Source organism: Dendropsophus ebraccatus, chromosome 12 (assembly GCF_027789765.1).
Source record: "Dendropsophus ebraccatus isolate aDenEbr1 chromosome 12, aDenEbr1.pat, whole genome shotgun sequence".
NCBI classification, from domain to species: domain Eukaryota; kingdom Metazoa; phylum Chordata; class Amphibia; order Anura; family Hylidae; genus Dendropsophus; species Dendropsophus ebraccatus.
Genome location: NC_091465.1, coordinates 56,361,092 through 56,380,601, shown reverse-complemented (window position 1 = coordinate 56,380,601; position 19,510 = coordinate 56,361,092). Strand labels below are relative to the sequence as shown.

The following is a 19,510-nucleotide window of genomic DNA, read 5'->3' as shown; positions in this document are numbered from 1 at the left end:
TTCATACCAAGCATAAATTGTTGCATCTTCAGATTTTCTTCCTCACTGTAAAGTGGAGCAGTCAACAACAGCATGCTGCCCTTTTTAAAAAGAGTAGTCCCATATCATAAACATTTAATAAATCCAGGTCATACCTATCTTAAGAACTAAAGCCCCCCTGACCTCATCCAGCCTGGTTGTACTAGCCATATGTTAGAAAACAAGTGTGCCTATATAAATTCCACATAACTCTTAGAGTTTAATAAGTTACAGCATAGCACCTTGAGCTACGGCATTTCCACAACTCCCAAGTTATGGAAGCTCAATAGTTTGCGGTGCTACACAATTTTACACAACTCCCATTAATCTCTACGAGATAACCAACTCAGCTGAATAAAAATGGGGCCTGCGTCTATCAGACATTTATGGTCTATTTTGTGAATATGCTATTAATGTTGGAGATTGGAATACTCATTTAAAGGCCTAGCGTGTTAGAAGTCAAGGGATACTAACTGTGTGTAAAATGCTTATTCTTATGTTGGCAGGGCTCTTACTTTTAAACAGGACTAGAGATGAGCGAACCTCGAGCATGCTCGAGTCCATCCGAACCCAAACTTTCAGCATTTCATTAGCGGTGGCTGCTGAAGTTAGATAAAGCCCCAAGGCTATGTGGAAAACATAAATATAGTCATTGGCTGTATCCATGTTTTCCAGACAACCTTAGAGCTTTATCCAAGTTCAGCAGCCACCGCTAATCAAATGCCGAAAGTTCGGGTTCAGATGGACTGAACCTGGTTCGCTCATCTCTAAACAGGACCCTTTTTCCTACTTGCAGAACTGCTGACAGATCTTAAGATAGACTAACAATGTAACAGGAGGTTAAAAAAAATATAAAAAATTGTGGACAGTCTGAAATTCGCCCAAGCACAGAATTAAAGACCACCATTTCAATTCAGTATCAAGATCACAAAAAACAAAATATTGCACCTGCACTGAATTTTTCAATTAAAGTTCATCTTTGAATCACAACAATATTTCTTATAAGTAGCAACACTCATTACGCAGATACATTGTAGCTGTCTCCGGAGGTCATAGTCAGGAAACACCGAGATGCTCTTGCCTATTTTAACGCTTGGATCCTGGGGCTGGGAGCTGTAAAACATACCCATAGTCGCAGGCTGGCAGCTTTGCAAACATGCAGTAACAGGACAGAGGTAGACAAACGGTCTCCTGAACATCAACCTCTCCTAATTGATCATTTATCTCCGGCTTGGGCACTCCCATTAACACTGGGTTTTGATTTGGTCTTAAGTGAAAAACGTTTAAACAGGCGCCGTGGAAAGCTGCCACTCTTCTTACGAGAAGAGGCTGCAGAATTTGTCAAGTCATCATGAGATTGGCTCAGACCTGCATCCCGATGATGTCGGCGGAAGAAGAGTTTAGTGCCACTTCGAAGGAATCCAACTGCAATAAAAAACAGATCAATGTCAGTGCATGGATAATATTCTCCACACTAAACACAGCCTTTATAAACCACTGCAGACTTTTCACATTTCTAGCAGGTTAATTTTAAATGCAAAGATCTGAAATGCTCTTACTGAAATGCCCTAGGAGGGCAGTAGGAACAGCAGTACAAAGTGATTTTGAATTACATAACACTAGCATCTATGGGGTTAATTAGAAGTATGCCCACATAGCTCTGCTATAGCTATATTTCATAGTGGTACTATAAACATTAGTGCAGTCTCTCTGTACAAAGCAATTCAGACGGGATTTATCATAAAAATATATAATCATTTATTGCACTAAGGCCATAGGAGCAGACACAGGCAACAGCTGTTTTGCAGCGTTACTTCTGCTTCATCATAGACTATGATGAAGCAGCATTAACTCTGAAACAGATGGTACATTTGCCAGCACCATTGAAATTCCTGCAATAAAACAAGATAAATTTGTATGGTAAGGGCTGCCTGAACTGTTTTCTATAGAATGACTGCAGTAGGAACAGCAGTAAAACTATCCCAAAAGAGAAGCTGTGACAAGATTGAAGCTGCTCCCTGCAGTTAGTCTGTTGGGTGTGCGCACTCCAGGCTTGGGATCACTGATAAACGACAGCCGGGAGCAGGCACAGAGCACAGCAAGCCTTGACATCACTTCCTGTATTCTGTCTCTAGGGACATCAGTTGCTAGGGACAGAACTGGAGGGAGAAGGGAGGACGGTAAGTTTACTATAGCATTAAAAATGCAGTTAAAATTACAAATTTGCCCAATTTCAACTCCTATATTAAATTATGGAAAGTGCCCCAAAAAGACAGTGATCATTTAACCAATTCAAAGGGTGCTGGGTGTCCACAGGATGGCTCGGAATCAATACACTTTGAAGCAGCAAAATGAAGAGAGTCCAGCTTACTGAGTGCTTGAAGGATTACCAGGGTGGATCCCAGGATTTGCAGAGCAGGTGGAGGGAGGAACCGGGCCTTTCACCGGAGATACCAAGTGTAAGGGTGGTATTTCCATGGACCGATGGGGGCCCATCAACAATGTAAGCGAGCGCTGATCTGCTAGATCGGCGCTCGTTTACTGGGCCTATTCCACGGCCCGATAATTGTTTCCAAGGGCTGCAGGGACATCGTTACCAATGTCCTTGCAGCCCTTGTTTAGCATACATTACCTACTATGCTGCAGGAATTCTCCTCCGCTTCTTCTCACCGGGTCCCGAGCGCAGCAGTAGCTTCAGAGATAGCTTAGGCGGTCCTGGCCAGTGATTGGCTGAGCGGCCTGTCAGCTCAGACAGGCCACTCCAAAGCTACACCCAGTGAGAAGCGGAGGAGAAGTCCTGCAGCATAGTAGGTAATGTTATGCTGTCTTATGAAATTATCAGTCGCCGGCGGTGCACCGCTATTCCACATAGTGATGCGCGGTCGGTGACCAATGATTTTAGGTTTTCACCTAAATAAACGATCAGTCGATGACACGATCATCGGCTGTATTGTCTCTGTTCCAGGGAGCGATAATGGGTCCGATTCGGCCGATTATCGCTCCATGGAATAGGCCCCTAAGAAAGAGTAGTTTCCACAGCTTCATGCCGTAAAAGTAGAAAATCTTTATTTCATTTCTTCAAAAAAGTGTACAAAAAAATAAAAAATGAACTTTTTTTAAAAAATCTTTTTGTACACTTTTTTAAGAAATGGAATAAAGATTTTCTACTTTTACCGCATGAAGCTGTGGAAACTACTCCTCATCAATACATTTTGCCCAGCGTAGCCTGTTGGTTGGCTTGGGTCATCGCTACTCTTAGACTACTTACCTTTGTGGTCTTTAAGGCTGCGTGTTTCCAAGGCTCCGGTAGAGCCAGTTTCAGACTCAACATCATCCAGAGATGGTCGATCTGAAATGTCTGACCTTGTGGCATCATCAGTGTCCTGACTGTGGGATGCTGCCACCTCAGAAGGAAATTCAGTAGAGCCCTCTGTTAATGATTCTTGAAAACATGTGGTGCCAAGCATTGAGGCATCCATGGAAGCTGCGTATCCCAGAGAAAGCGCCATCTCATCATCACCAATTGGTACCTGTGGAGGAAAGGGTCATTTTAACAGTATTGCAATAAGGTAACATATGGAGGGAAACAAATTCACCAAACATTTGATCTGGATCCAGAGGATTATCTCTGTAAATAATACCTTTGATACTCCGGATATAATCAGTGTGCTGCGTTTGGTTGGGGTCCTCTTGGATGACTTGTTGCCAGGTTCTGTTAGTTGCCTTATAGCAGTCTCCGCCACAGGATCTAGCTTTATGGAGGATGGAGAGCCACCTGATAAAAGAAAAAAAAAGTTCAAGTCAAAGCATCCTAATAATTTACCCAAAGCAGACATCCTATGCAGATGTAAAACTGTAGTAGCACTGAGGGGGTTAAGTGGCTGCATATGCATCAAATCTCCCAAAAAAGGCATGCACAATTCAGCATGGTTAATATATTCAGGTTGTAGGTGAAAAATTATTTGCATTTCTATCTTCTTATTTGCAATCAATAGGCCACAATGAGACATATCGGGTTCACTTTTGCATAAAAACAAATCCTGTTATAGAGTTCCAGAAGAGGTAACCATATGATATCACCTCTGTCATCACTTACACAAACATGCTTACATGGCTTCTTTTTGGACATGGCTTTTCACAAAAGCTATACTAATGTGGTAAGCTTCTAAGTTTTCTAAATGAGGGTATAATCACAACAGTCATGATAAAACTGCAACACAACAACATGGTTCTGCTGAGGTTCAGTTCTGGTATCTGTCTCATTTGGTTGATAATTGCATCGTATAATAAGACCTTTAGTGCAAATGCTGAGCCAGGTTGCAATTTTAAAGGGGTAGTGCGGCGCTAAGAAAATATTCACATAATAACACACATTACAAAGTTATACAACTTTGTAATGTATGTTATGTATGCAGGGGCGGTCTTGGCATTTCTGGGGCCCCAAGCAAAGTTATGTCTGGGCCCCCCCCCCCCTCGACATGCCCTCCACAATAGAACGCTGTGTGCTGCCCCAGTAGTATATACCCCTTGTGTGCTGCCCCCAATAGTATATACACCTTGTGTGCTGCCCCCAGTAGTATATGCCCCGTGTGCTCCCCCGATTTATATAGACCCTCCCTGTGTGATGCCCCGTTTATATAGACCCCCGCTGTGCGCTCCCCCTCCCATATAGTATATAGCACAATAAAACACTCACCTGGGTCACTCTTGTGGCCGCAGGAAGGGTTTTCCCTGCAATAACAAGAGGCCGCACTCCCCTTGTCCTGGCGCCGATTCTCCAGTGATGTCAATGGAGCGCCAGCACCACAAGGACAAAGCGGCCACTTGTGACCACAGGAAAAACACTTTCTGCAGCCACAAGAGTGACTGACAGGAAGGGAGCCAATGGCTCCCACCCTGTCAGTGCTGCTGCTGTATGTAAATATGAGCACTCATTGCGAGTGCTCATAGTTACATTTCAAATCGCAGCAGCGAGCAGGGCAGTGGCCCTGTCCAGCGGTCTTAATCACAAGAGCGGGCCGTGGGGGCCCCTTTGGATGTTGGGGACCCCAAGCGATTGCTTGGGGTGCTTGGTGCCAAAGACCGCCACTGTATGTATGTGAATGGCCCCCTTCCCCGTGTTCACCAACCCCCGCCCGTGGACCCGGAAGTGTAGTGCATTATACATACCTGATTCGTGTCGACCCCCGTCCGCATTTCTTCTGACAGTGATATAATCTTCGGGAGGCTGGCGGACACGCTCCTGCCATCCCTCATGCCGGCCACCACTGCCGCATCATAACTGTGCTCAGCCGCGATTGGCTGAGCACAGTTATGCTCAGCCAATCGCGGCTGATCACAGTTATGAAGCGGCAGAGGGGGGCCGGCATGAGGGATGGAAGGAGAGTGTCGGCAAGCCTCCCGAAGATTATATCACTGTCAGAAGAAATGCGGACGGGGGTCGACACGAATCAGGTATGTATAATGCAGTCCACGGGCGGGGGTCGGTGAACACGGGGAAGGGGGCCATTCACATACATTACAAACTTTGTAATGTGTGTTATTTTGTGATTAATTTCTTGGCGCGCAACTACCCCTTTAAGATTTTATGAGGATGATGGCTTTTCTTCAAGAGTACAAGAAAAGATATATGGTGATCAACTGAAACCCTTTAGACCAGGGATGTCAAACTCAGGCCCTCCAGCTGTTGCAAAACTACAAGTTCCATCATGTCTGGACAGCCAAAGCTTTAGCTTTGGCTGTCCAGGTATGATGGGTATTGTAGTTTTAAAACAGCTGGAGGGCATAAGTTTGACACATGTGCTTTAGACCAAAACCCCAAAAGAAAGGTATCTTACCACTGCCACTTGGAGAAGAACCAGGAGAGCAGCTTCTGGGGAACAGAACTGGTTTGTTTTCAGTCACTTCTACTTTAGATGGCGATCGAGCTGGAGAATCTAAAGCCGTAAAACAAAAGTTACTTAAAAAGAATGTCTTATCTAACCCCGTAGTAATTAAGTGAATTGTCATTTTTGCAGTTTTGTTTTTCTTCCACACATTTAAAAGAGCATTCATTTTTTCATCATGCTCCTCCATGTCGGCCATCTTTTGAGCAGGACAGCACAGCCTGGAGGAGGGGAGTCTGATTTTAGCTCTATGAGGTACACAGAGAGCTGCTGTCAGTAAGTAATGTTAATACACTATATACAATTTTACTATAAAGTGGCAACCCCTTTAATAAATAAATAAATAAATAAATAAATACATACATACGCTTTATTCTGACAATAACATTTTTTATTTTTTGTTCTATAGGGCTGTGTGAAGGCATGTTGTAAACTCTCTCTTTACCACCTTGGTACATCATGGTGCCTTAAGGGGCTAAATCAAGTTTTTATGTTAAACACTTTTTTTTTTTTTTTTTTTAAAGAGAATAAGCCACCATGTTTTAAATGTATTAAACATTTGTCTCTTACCATGTCTTTGTAGTGGTAGTTAAAAAAATAGTGTCTAAAAAAAGTGTCTAAAAATGAAGTTTTAAAACTGCCATATGCAAATTACTTCTAAGTAGGCATTGGAATGGAGACTCCCTGTTATCAAGTCACAGCTCTTATTGTGCCTTTACACAGACATATTTATCTGACAGATTCTTGAAGCCAAAACCAGGAATGGATCTGAAAAGAGGAGAAATCTCAGTCTTTCCTTTATGACCTGTTACCTCTTTATAGTCTGTTCCTGGTTTTGACTTTAGAAATCTGTCATATAAATCTGTCTGTTTAAACGCACTATTAGGCTATGTTCACACTACGAAAATCTAAGGCCGTAATTCTCGCCGCAGAACCACGGCCGTAGATTTGCGGTGTGGACACAGCCTCAGTTTCAATGGGATCCAGGCGGAGCATGCACACATCGTATACGTTCCGGCTGGATCCCATGAGGCGCCGTAAAAAACCTGACAGGTCCATTATTTGCGGCTGGAACTCAGTGAGTTCCTGCCGCAGAGGGACCTGTCAGTTCACACAGTGAAGCGAGCGGCACCGGCCTCTTGCTTCACTGTGTGCTATGGGAAGCTCTGATGCGCGCGCGCGCTGATGCGCCCGCATCAGAGCTTCCCGGGCGGATAGATCATCCGGCCGGTACTTGTACCGTCACGGAACGGCCGAATGTTCACGTAATGTGAACATAGCCTTAGGTTGTAATCACTGCTCTCTGGCAACGGACTATGACACAGCAGGCTTCAATCATGCCTACACAGGCATAACTACAATCTGAAGCCCCTATTTCACGGGCTGTCTAGAGGAGCAAACGAGTGCTCTCAGCGCTCGTTTGCTCCTTGTTCCCAGCTCGCTGCCACCGCTATTCAACGTGGCTGCAGCGAGCGGGCGAGTGCAGGAGGGGAGGTGGGGAGCTGCGGGGGACTGCCCGGGTGATCGCTGATGGTCCGGGCAGCCCATAGGATACAGCAGCGTCTGCTGCCGATGCTCCTATTCAACGGATCGAAGGCAGCAGATCGTTGCTGTATCAGTCGCTTGATTTTCAACACGTTGAAAAACAAGCGACTGTAACGATCAGCCGACATGAACGATGTCAGCTGATCGTTGCACTCTATTCCACGGGACGATTATCGTCCGTAGCGAATATAGCCGATAATCGTTCTGTGGAATAGGGCCTTAAGAGCCTTAGCTAGATAACACAGACTTTCCTCCTCAATGTTACTCAGATGTCATCATCCGAGGAGCCTGTTTATTAAAATGGAACTGTTATCTCCCCAACCCCTCCCCCATATGGGCTCTTTGGCCTACATATACTATACTGCCAGTATGAAAAGATCTAAAGCTGCACAATGCATTGTTAAATTTGCACTGGTAAATATCTATAAAAACTTACCTACTTTACCATCAAGCTTTGGCCTTGACTGAATAGTGGTCACAGTAGTTACAATCGTACCATCTGGCATCACTGTGCGATCCATTTCAACTTTTTTGGTAGGTGTAATGTTAATTCTCTGAGTTGGAGTCCCCAAAGTTGCACGCAACAGAGTCCCCTCTGGTATATAAAACTATAAAAAGGGATTATGGACAAAAAAAAAAAGAAAAACACACTCTGCCAAATTTAACCCATTTAAAGGGGTTAGCCAGGCTTACAAAAGACATGGCTGCTTTCTTCCAGAAACAGCACTACTCAGGTTGTGTGCGCAGCTCAGTTCCAACGAAGTCATTAGGGCTAAATTGTAATACCTCACCCAACCTGGGGACCGGTGTGGTGCTGTGTTTTGTTCTAATCCTGGAGAACCCCTTTAAAGCAAATAATCTGTCACCCTGCCAACTGCATACCTTGGCCAGGTTTCTTTTTAATTGATTTAAAATAACAGAAAAAAAACACATTAAATTTAGGACATAAACAGTGTCAATGAGGATGGGCCTATCATTCTTTGAGCCCTAGCAGTGCTATGACTTACTTTGCATAATAAGCAAAACTCACTGTGAATACAGCAGCCATGCCTAGTTGTGCTAGGGTCCAGGGAATGCAAGGCCCTGTCTGCTTGTCTCAAATAAAGTGTTTGTTTGTTTTTTTTAATGAAAATAAAAATGCTTTTATTGATATCCATCCAGTGGTACCACCAGCTCAGTAGATATCAGAGGGTGACAGATTCACCTTAAGGACACAAGCATTTAAGGTCAATTTAAATAAACTTTCAACTTCACCTGTTTGGTGCTGCAATTTCAATGTTGAGGACTAGTAGAGTATTGTTGTACTGTGTTAGCCATAGGAATGAGTAGAATAGAGATGAAATCAGGCGATACCTTTTGGAGGCTAACTGAGTATATTTGATTGTAAGCTATCGTGAATCTAGCTCCCTTTGTCAGACATTATAAGACATCATGTCTAACGAAGGGAGCTAGACTCTCGAAAGCTTACAAGGTCAGAGTTCCAGAGCCCACACCATCCTCATGTTGCACATGTGCAGCATATAGTTCAAATATTGTACATGTAACCGCACTGTTAGTCTAAACCTAATACTATGCCATCAATCAGGACTGGAACAGAATTTGTTTCCAAAAATTTTATTTTTAATCACTACTCACCTCCACAGATATTGATGGTGCCGTAACGTTAGGCAGCATAGAGCACATGGTCAGTGGGTACAGACGCTTCCCACAAAGGTCTCTTTCAGGTGACCTCAGAGCCACTGATGTGTGACCCAGGAGAATATCTACAGGGGAGGGAAAAAAAAGATGTATGAACACTATGACATTGATGCCACATGTTTCCATCTAGAGAAAGCTTAAAAGAAAAAAAAAAAAAAAACTCACTGTGTGCACTTTGCCACACTTTCAAAGACAGCTCCTTGCTTTGAGGAGAGAGTTCACTATTTGGGGAGAGTGGTGAAATGTTATCATCAAATGACAAGAGAATAAGGATATCAGCATTAGAACATTTAAAAAAAAGCTGCTGCCCCCTTAGACGTTTATAATTGCCCTCTATAATATGCACTTCCATTTACCCCCTACACCTGCTCACAATATCATCTCCTCACTCCATGAGACGTTCCAGGAGTCTCCTTTTTTATGGATCCTGGCAGAACGTGTTTTTTTCCGCTGACATGGACAATCCAATTCAGCCTCACAGATCAACTCAACATCTACGAAAAAAGCCATAGAAAATAAATGAAAAAAAAATGCCCGCAATGTCGAATCCAATGTATTTTTCTATAAGCTGCAAACAACAAAATGGCATAACTAAACTTCTAAAAAAAGGGACAAAGCTCATGCACACATTAAAGTGTCAGCACAGAGCCACATGACCTGTGTGCTACCTTATAGGCTCTGATGGTTACCATGTGTACAAATTGCCCCCTAGAAGCATCAGCCTCTGCAAGACTTAAAGAGTCACTGTCGTATTTTTTTTTTTTTGCAGAAATCAATAGTCCAGGCGATTTTAAGAAACTTTGTAATTGGGTTTATTAGCCAAATCTGCCATTATCTGCATGTAAAAAGCCTTTTCCCAGGTCCCCCCCTCCTTCCTCTTTTTCATCCACTCTGAAAAATCTGAAAATTGTGACTTGTTGCAGGAGACGTCCCCTGTCTGCTCTAGGGAGAGGGGAGGGGGGAGGAGGAAGGAGGGAGTTAGCCGGCAGCAGAAAGCAGATAACAGAGGATTACAGGCATGGAGCTGGGTGACAGCTGTAATCCGAGCTCAGACAGGTCACTGGTGATGGTCAGAACAGATAACGGGTGAGGGATTTGTAGATTAACTCTTTGTTGTCCTGTTTTGGTCTTTTCTTTAGCTCTCTCCATAGGAGAACAATGAAGACAGGGGGGAGAGCTTCAAACTGCTTTTTCATGATAAAAATGCATTTTTCGGATAATAAACCCAATTACAAAGTTTCTTAAAATCGCCTGGACTATTGATTTCTGCAAAAAAAAAATTCACGACAGTGACACTTTAAAGGCTTATAGGGGTAAATAATGGGCTCCATTATGCTGTGTGTGTGTGTGTGTGTGTGTGTGTGTGTGTGTGTGTGTGTGCGTGTGTGCGTGTGTGTGCGTGTGGCCTAGATCTGCTTTAACTAAAGTTTTAAGAATATACATGAATATAACCAACCTGAATCTGGTAGAACAACATCCTGCAGATGCAGCTGTCGAACAAGAAGTTTAAAGCTGTCTGTTCTAGTGGGGGATCCCTGAATCAGTCTGTCACAAATGCCCTATAAAATACAGATATCAATATAACACAAGGGTATAAATATAGACAAACAGGATGTAGCAGTAGCTCAGAGTCGCTCACCATATTACGACCATGAGCTTTTAGGTTGAACATCATGGCGGGCTCTGCTGTGAGTAATGCATCTTGTACTAGATCTTGAACCGTGCAGAGTTCTGCACCTCCTTCACTACTCTGCAAATACAGACAAGTAAACATGACTGGGACCTATAATACTTCACTATATAAAAATTCTGTGGGAAGAACACTTTTCATCACATACCTGATGTGAATGTTTGGGTACAACATGAAGCAGCATATCTGGACGCTCCTTAAAACTCCATGACACCAAAAGACCTGTCTGCTGGAGCTCTTGTAATCGGACCTCTATCTGGAAATGAGAAAAAACAGAAGGCATTCAAACTCTGTGCAACACAAAAGGAAGAATTACAGTACTTGCAGTCTAACAACAATAAAACACATCCCAACATTTGCAAGATTGTTTTACGGCACACACTATCTAATGGAACAGGTAAATGAAAACTACAAACACAATGAAATAAACAGGAATGAGGCAATATTACACATTTCACAATAAAGGCTTAAGCCTAAGCTCCTATGCAACAGGACAATGGGGCAATACTATGGAACTATGCAAGCTTTCAGGAGTCAAGCTACTCCCTGCAGGGACTGGTATTGGTAAGACTTAATAGCTAAGTATATCTTAATTTTGTATCTGGTGTTACTTTTTGCTTTGTATTTACCACATAAGAAAATTATATCTATTCACTTAGCTATTGGGTATGGGCTTATTTATTCTTGCATTCTTAGAATCCACTGTAAAACAAAGATGAAGTGCAATGTTTTCTGTATTGGTTGTAAAATACAGCCTAACATAATTAGATAATAGCCTTATGCATAACATGTTTATTTAGGCACTGCAAAGCCTAAGCAGAGACCTCATGAAGTCAGAGCTCAGAGTTGAAACAAACCAGGAGGGCAGCCTGGTGACAACAGTTTCAAGTTTTTTCATGTGACACATTATCTTCTGTCTGCTTTGGTCAACTTTTTTCTCTGAAGGTTGCATGGTTAGCCCATCATAGTCAATGTATGGTCAAGCCCAGCCTCTGAATAAAGCTTGGACAGATACTTTTGCAAGCCACTTTCCTAACACAAAGGTAACAGTAGTAAGTCATTGGAGTGTAAATGCTGTTTTTATTTATTTTTTTAAAATATTTGTTTATTTTCATTTTCAAAAACTTTTTTTTTTTTTTTTTTTACACAGAAACATATGATATCAGAAAGGGCGAGAACAAAAACTCACCCATCGGTCAGGAAGAGTACACAAACTCAATTTACAAAAACCCAGGTGTCGTTTTCTCTTTATTTCGCAAAACTTCTATATGGTCCAGCAGCATATATATCTCTTTACCTGGGACACCACCACCTCCTCAGGGGTAGGCATATAAGAGACCATCCAGTGAGCCAAAAGGCAACGCTTTGCCACTAGAATAAAGGTGTGGGTAAGTAATGTCAATGTGTCATCTGCGTGTGGGATGTGAAACAAGAGTAAAAGAGGGTCTAAAGATAAGGTAACTTTCAGCTTCTGGGACAAAAATTCCTTTAGTCATACCCAGAACTACTGTATTAAAGGGCAAGAGATCAAACCATAAGCCAGATCTGTACCCCTGGCGTTGCAGTTGGGGCAGGCCTCGAGTCACTCGGGATGCCCAGGAGTTTTAGGCACAGTAAAACCATATATGGCGTTATGCATTCATTTAAATTGCGTTTCGCACCATACCTCATTAATGACTGCCTTGCGCACAGAAGACCAACCATCTAAAATCGGCTTTGTTAGGTCTTCATGACCGAAATATGGATTGGAGCAGTCGAGAGAAAGCCAGTGACATCTGGCTAATAAGGGCAAAGGTAGGTTCTTCCACCTTTCAAATGCAGACAATATAGACTGGATGAAGGGTGGGAAATTAAGTCCGTACAAGGTGCCGGGACTAGTACCAATCAGTATCCCCAGATATTTCATGTTAGTTTTAGAATACCGGGGTGTCTAGCATTCGAGGGGGAGAGTCTGGACGAGCTAGCTCGTAGTTCTAAAAGCGTACTCTTGGAAATGTTTACTCGAAATCCCAAACGAAGGCCGAAATCAAGCAAACATTCAAAAGCTAAAGGTTAAGTCCCTAACTGGATTGGCTAGGAAGACTAGAAGGTCGTCCGCAAAAAGTGCTACTTTTACAGGGATGCCCCCTACCTTGATCCCGTCTTCTGGAAGCTGTTGAGCCCAAACTCTAAAGATAGAGGCTCGATGGCTATGTTGAACAGCAGGGGAGATAGCGGGCATCCCTGACGAGTACCCTCTAGAAACAGGGAGGGCTCCCAGGTAAGCATTGTACAGAGACTACAGAGCCGGACCAACCTCCTCGGACAACAATTTATAGAAGTCCCCAGTAAACCCATCCGGGCCTGGGGCTTTGTTAGGCTTCAAATGCTTGATTGTCCCAGCAACCTCCTCAAACGATATGGGGGCGTTAAGTCTCGCTCTGTCTTCCTCTGACAGCACAGGTAAGTTGGAGGCACCAAACCAATGGGGAAGACGTGTCAGGAGGGTCTGAGTTAAGCTGGTGATAGAAGGCCTCAAGGATTTCATTTATTTTAGCAGGGTGGTTATGTAGCACGCCCGCTTGGTCTCTGAGCGATTGAATATGCGAAAGTGAAAAAGGCCCCTTCGCCAGCGTAGCCAGAAGGCGCCCAGGTTTGTTACCATGCCTAAAAAGGTTGTGTAAGCGGAACGTAGTGCAGCACTATGAGTCTGGATTTGGGCCTGCACCTTCCTCTTAATCTTTCCTCCTTGATCTGTTCTCTAAATCTTCAACCTTGTCCCACAATCTCTTATTTTCAAGATCAATAGCCGTAATCCTGGAGGGAACAGCATCTGTCTTATCCTTAAGCACTCTCTCCTCCACAGCTGTCAGTCTCAATCCCTGCTCCACCATCTCCTTTTGTACCTGCTCCAGTGTACTTTTCACAGCAGCAGAGACCGATTTCTGCAAGCCCGGCGTTATGCGCTTAGCCACCTCGGCTGCCAGCGCGGCGTAATCTATGGAGAATGGCTCGCTATTGCACTTAGATGCATTAATTTCTGCACTCAGACCCTTTACGATCATACACTTATCCCCCCTGTGGACAGGTCAGGAACGCCCTTTACAGTCTGAACAATGTACATTTTAAACTGCCCTGGTTTTTAATTGAGCACTTGTCTCCATATTTGTAAAATCATTTGATTAACTAAAAATAACTTCTTACCCCAGACAAAAAGCTCTAAAGACTTCGCCACAAGGTATCTCCCTTACCCATAAACCGCTATTCACTGCCTGTTGTGAGAGGGAATCTGTTTCTAATAACAGTTAAACCAGGACAGAACACAGGAAGTGGGGGCTGTGTTGTCATGTACAATGTGCAGGAGGGAGAGAGAGCCTGGACTGTGTACCTGAAAGCGTAACCAGTCTGCGTGCAGTGTGCTATCAGCAAATAACCCATAGCTTGTTTTGTTCCGAAAAATTGAAAGAATGACAAATAGCTTGGAGGGGACTCTAGGGGGCTCAATGACTGCAGTGAGAGTACTAAAAACACCTGTCACCACTCTTCAGGGCTAGTCATACAGTCAACCTGCATAGTTTTTCTAGATTAACCCTTATCTCCAAAAATGATTACTAGCAGAACGGAAATGGAGAGTCATTTCACAACTATTTAGTAGTATTTTTCACAACAATTTTTAGTAGTGGAAAATGACTTTCAAATGAAATAAATATAAATAAGTCTCCTATATAAATGTTGTTTATTTCTTGACATTTTTTTACTACATTTGGCCCCAATACTAGTGGAACCATCTGTGGAATTAGTACAACAATAAATATCACCTGTGCACTTTGTATAGTTAAGGAGACCTGGTAGGTATCACAGGATACAGCAACAGGGGATTCTTCAGTGACAGACACTGGAAATCGCACAGTGTCAGCGGAGAGATGACAAAGGAAAACCTGCAACAGAGAAACAGAACACTGAAACAAAACGTTGTACATGACTACTTTTTTCACCACTAGTGCATTGTGCAAACAATACGTTACAGTCATAAGGCGGCACAGTCTCTTCTTATCGATCAGCCGAGCTTCTCATGGGACATCCAGTCGAAGGTGATCAGCGTCTGTCGACTCTGCTGGTCTGCGACGTTTTGAGAGCTGAATCTCTTTGTAAGTATATTTAGCTGTAAGGGTATGTCCACACTTCGGAATCCCAGCGGATCACCACCACTCGCCCCTGCGCGCATCTCCGCTGGTCCCATAGGCTTTATTCTATGTTTTGGCAGATTGCGCCATCCGCCCGAAGAATGAGCGAGATAGCAAAATCTGACAAACCATAGAAAGAAGCCTATGGGACCAGCGGAGATGCACGCAGCTGCGAGCTGCGGAATCCACGGCGGGTTAACCGCTGGGATTCCGTAGTGTGGACATACCCTAAGAGGAGGAGAATATACTTATGCTGCAAGGATCCTGAATGCTGCTCTTCCTTTTCCATTACAAATTGTTCTCAGTCATCCACAGACAGCACAATGAAATGTGTCACCTACAGAGGTCAATTCACAGACACCATCCTTACCATGCTGCTGTCAGAATGCTTGGTACACAACACATGGCTAATGTTCACTTTGGGCTGAAGGGTAATATTCTCCTCAAACATCATCTGGACAGAACTCTGAGGAGGAAGGGAAAAACAATAATACAGGGACATTGATATTGGTTGGCTGATCCCCAGGTTTTACTACTGGTACCGCCCCCCCCTTAAAAAAAAAAAAAATAAAAAAAATCGGGCAAATTAAATATCTTGGACAAAGTATGTATATTTTTTTGTAGCTGCATCTGGTACTACGTGCACTGAGTCCTATTAGCTTCAATAGGAATGTGCTGGGGTAAGCTGCCGTACCAGGCACACAAAGGGCACAGCATTCCTTCAAACACACAATGTTTCCTATACCTAGAGATTAATCAAATCTTCATCTTAAGTTTTAATTTCGTTTTTTATATAATGACTGAGTCACGTTAACAACCTACTTATTGTGATTTTTACCAATATTTGTGGCAGTATTTCAAGTCATGAAAAACATATGCAAAAAAGCCAGGACTACTGCTGGAGAGAAGAGCTCTGTTATATGCTTTACTAGCGGTATCTTGAGGACTGAGTGGTCCCACTCAGCAGAAGGAACAGCATACAGCAAAGTTCTACTGTCATGAATAATAGAACAAGTTACTATAAAAAGTGGCACAGACCAAACTAGTCAGAACAGGATGGAAAATAAGTAACATACCCCAAAACACCAAAATATCGGTGCAAAATAAAATATTAAAAAAAGGTCATTAACAGGTACCCAAATGTCACCCAGGTGGCAGGATCTTTGTTTTCCGCTGCTAAAGCAAGTGGTATACAGAATTGCTGTAAGGCTCATACTGCTATGCAAGTCTATGGAACTTCCAGCAATTCTGTATACTGCTCAGACTGAGGTGGGACAACACTATAGCAAATATAAGAACAGAAATGTCCCCAGCTCCAATAAAATTCTTAAAATTTTAAAAATCCATAGTAAAGCAATAAAAAATACACCATGACTGGCGGAGTTTGCAGCTCCTTGGAAGCAGCAGTTATGAATGGGGGTGACCTCAAACTAGGAGCCATGGTAGCTTGGGAAAGAGTATAAGGGCCCTATTCCATGGGACGATTATCGTTCGCATAATCGTTAAAGACAAACGATCCAAACAACCGCTATTACGAAAGACCTGAAATCATTCACCCGTTTACATGGAACGATAATCGTTACTTATGATCGTTCTTGCGGTCGTCTTGTCGTTGCTATTGCGTTCGTCACTACTGTGAACGACCGAACGTCTTATTCAATGCGAACAAGTTGCGAACGAGCAACGATAAAAATAGGTCCAGGTCTTATTAAACGATCAACGATTTCTCGTTCGGTTGTTAATCGTTAACTGCTATTCAAATGAACGATTATCGTTTACATTTAATGAGAAAATGTTAATGATTCAGTAGCTAGAATGAATTTTGATGGTCCTGGGTCAGTCTATGAGAGAGTGTGTGGTGGTAAGCCAATTTCCCTTGCTAAGGTTCTTACTCCTATAATACGGAGATGGTTAGATCTCAAGGCAAAGACAGCTTATTACCGGAACCCAATGATGTGCAGCACAGCTTAGAGGCAGTAATGCTGCGTTTACATGGAACGATTATTGTGCGAATTTGCACGATAATGATCAAATTTGACCGATAATCGTACATGTTCTCAAATAGTCGTTGGTTGTTCGCAAAAAAAATTGCAGATCGTTCCATGTAAACAAGTCATTCACCATTTCAACCTGTGAGATAGGCTTAAGTGATCGCAAAACGATTTTTCCATACGATATATCGTTCCGTCTAAACGCTGATCGTTATAAAAAAAGTCTTTACTTCGAAATCGTTAATCGTACGATCAGGCGAATTATTGCTCCGTCTAAACGCAGCATAAGGGGGGTTCTTTTTATCACCAGGAGCTCTTTATCAATGTCAATGTCTTTACTTTTCTTGCAGTGATGAACCTTATGCTGCGTTTACACAGAGCGATAATTCGCCCAATCGTACGATTAACGATTTCGAAGTAACAATGTTTTTTTATAACGATCAGCATTTAGACGGAACGATATATCGTACAGAAAAATCGTTTTGCAATTGCTTAAGCCTCTCTAGGTTAAATCGGTGAACGACTGTTTACACAGAACAATCTGCGAATCTTTTGCGAACAACCAACGACAATTTGAGAACATGTTCAAAGATCAAAATGAACGATTTCTGGCTCGTCGCTTGATCATTCGCTGCGTTTACACGTACGATTATGGTTCGAATTGGATCATTATCATGCAAATTTGCAAGATAATCGTTCCGTGTAAATGCAGAATTACATGCGGTTGTCACCTGCTATAGCTGTTAGCATCACCTGAGGCCAGCAACTCTCTGCAGAGGTCACATGAACCTTTGTGAAGTCATTGATAAGGTAAAGAACATAGGGACCGCCACAGGAACCACACTGTGAGCCTGATTGTCAAGGTCTTTTCTTGTAGCTTGGGGTCGTGTCAAACTTCTGGTATTTTTACTAAAAAGGGTCTGACTAAATTACTTATTAGGTGCTTTCGGTTGGAGGTGTGTCCCTACACTGTCGCTTTGATTGGGTAGTGTCAGCGTAGGGACACGCCCCCAGCTTGTACCACTCAGATGGCTGTTTAGCCAGATATTTCCAGTAATGACAGATCAATCGCACAACATGAGGGGAGATGGTCTGTAATTATTTCATTGGGAATACAAGTAGAGCAGACAGGAGAGGCCATGGCACTTGCAGGAGACAAGAGGAAAAGATGCAATAAAACGGATCCCAACGTCTCCCACAAGAATAACTGTGCTCTGTGTCAGGGCCCTATTACACGGGACGATTATCGTATGAAAAATCGTTAAATCGTTCGAATTTAAACGATAATCGTTCTGTGTAGATGGAAGCAACGATTGAAAAATCGTTTGTGTGTCGCTGATCGTTGATTTAGATCTGAATGTAAAATTAACGTTAGTCAGTCGCTGTAATTCCACATTCATTCGCTCAAGTTCCGCGTTTTTTCACTAATCGTTCAGTGTAATTGCACATTCTTCATTGTTTTTCTGGGATCAGAAGGAATAAACGCTCATAGTAACGATCGCAATAACGATCATAGTAACGATCATAACTAACGATTATCGTTCTGTGTAATATGATGAACAACTTCAGGTTAACGATAAACAATTTCGTTTGTGATCGTTTATCGTTAGTCATTAAAAAAATCACTCAGTGTAATAGGACCCTCAGTTATTGGGCAGCAGAATATCCCTGACCCTCGATCGCCTCCCTGTAGTACTATAGCCGGCTCGGGCTCTGTTCACACCTGCACTGAGGTTTTGTTAAAGATTCTATACTAACAGCAGAAGTCATGGTACTGTCCACCTGGCAGCATAAGCTCTATTCACGTAACCCATATTATATATATATATATATATATATATATATATATATATATATATATATATATATATAAATATAAAACACAACCCAGTAGTAAGCTACGTACCCGGCTCCGGAGCGCCTCCCGGTTGAGCGCCTGTACCCAGGCTCTGCTCCAGCTGTCGCGTATAGAGGGGAAGCCGCAGAGGGCACTGAGCAGCGCTCGGGCACCGGGTTGGCCCGGACGGGCCCATCGTGTCACCTGCAGTAACCAGGCCAGGACCGTCAGCAGAGAGGCCGCAAACAGAAGCAGCAGCGCGGCGAAGCCCAACTCCGAGCCGGCGGGCAGCGGTGCCTGGGGCGCTGCATCTCCCTCCATCCTGCGGAGGACGCCACCCCGGGCCGGTCACTGCGCCCGCACCCGGCCCTCCACGGTATGATAACAAGAGGACGTTCTCCTGAAGTGAGGCCACGCCCCCGGCTCCGCCCCTCCGCGGCTTACACTTCGCTCTGTACACTGTAGCCGTACGCGTATCCGCTGCGTGTGGGTGTGAGGTCCGCCGCATCCTGGCCTCACGTGATCTGTCACCTCTAAACTAGCTTCACTAGTATATGAACATATAAAAATCTTATCACTTCCTAATTTCAGAATGTTTTAAGATTCACTTTAATTAAAATTCACCAACCTCCATACAACAGTAGGGACGCCCTTATCGTCACATTCCCTATTCGGGTGAGATC

At 43.3% G+C, this 19,510-nt stretch overlaps 1 protein-coding gene across 1 annotated transcript; it reads right to left on the bottom strand.

Annotated features, from left to right (window-relative positions):
• Positions 1-671: 671 nt before the first annotated feature.
• On the bottom strand, positions 672-19,242 carry C2CD2L (C2CD2 like). The gene is made up of 14 exons (XM_069947778.1): positions 18,897-19,242; positions 15,370-15,465; positions 14,634-14,753; positions 10,985-11,092; positions 10,786-10,896; positions 10,603-10,705; positions 9,520-9,640; positions 9,312-9,367; positions 9,084-9,211; positions 7,885-8,056; positions 5,856-5,954; positions 3,660-3,793; positions 3,287-3,548; positions 672-1,443 (listed from the first exon to the last, which is right to left on the bottom strand). Exons 1-14 carry the CDS (start codon positions 19,146-19,148, stop codon positions 1,235-1,237), a joined length of 1,971 nt encoding a protein of 656 aa, XP_069803879.1. The 5' UTR covers positions 19,149-19,242; the 3' UTR covers positions 672-1,234.
• Positions 19,243-19,510: the final 268 nt, after the last annotated feature.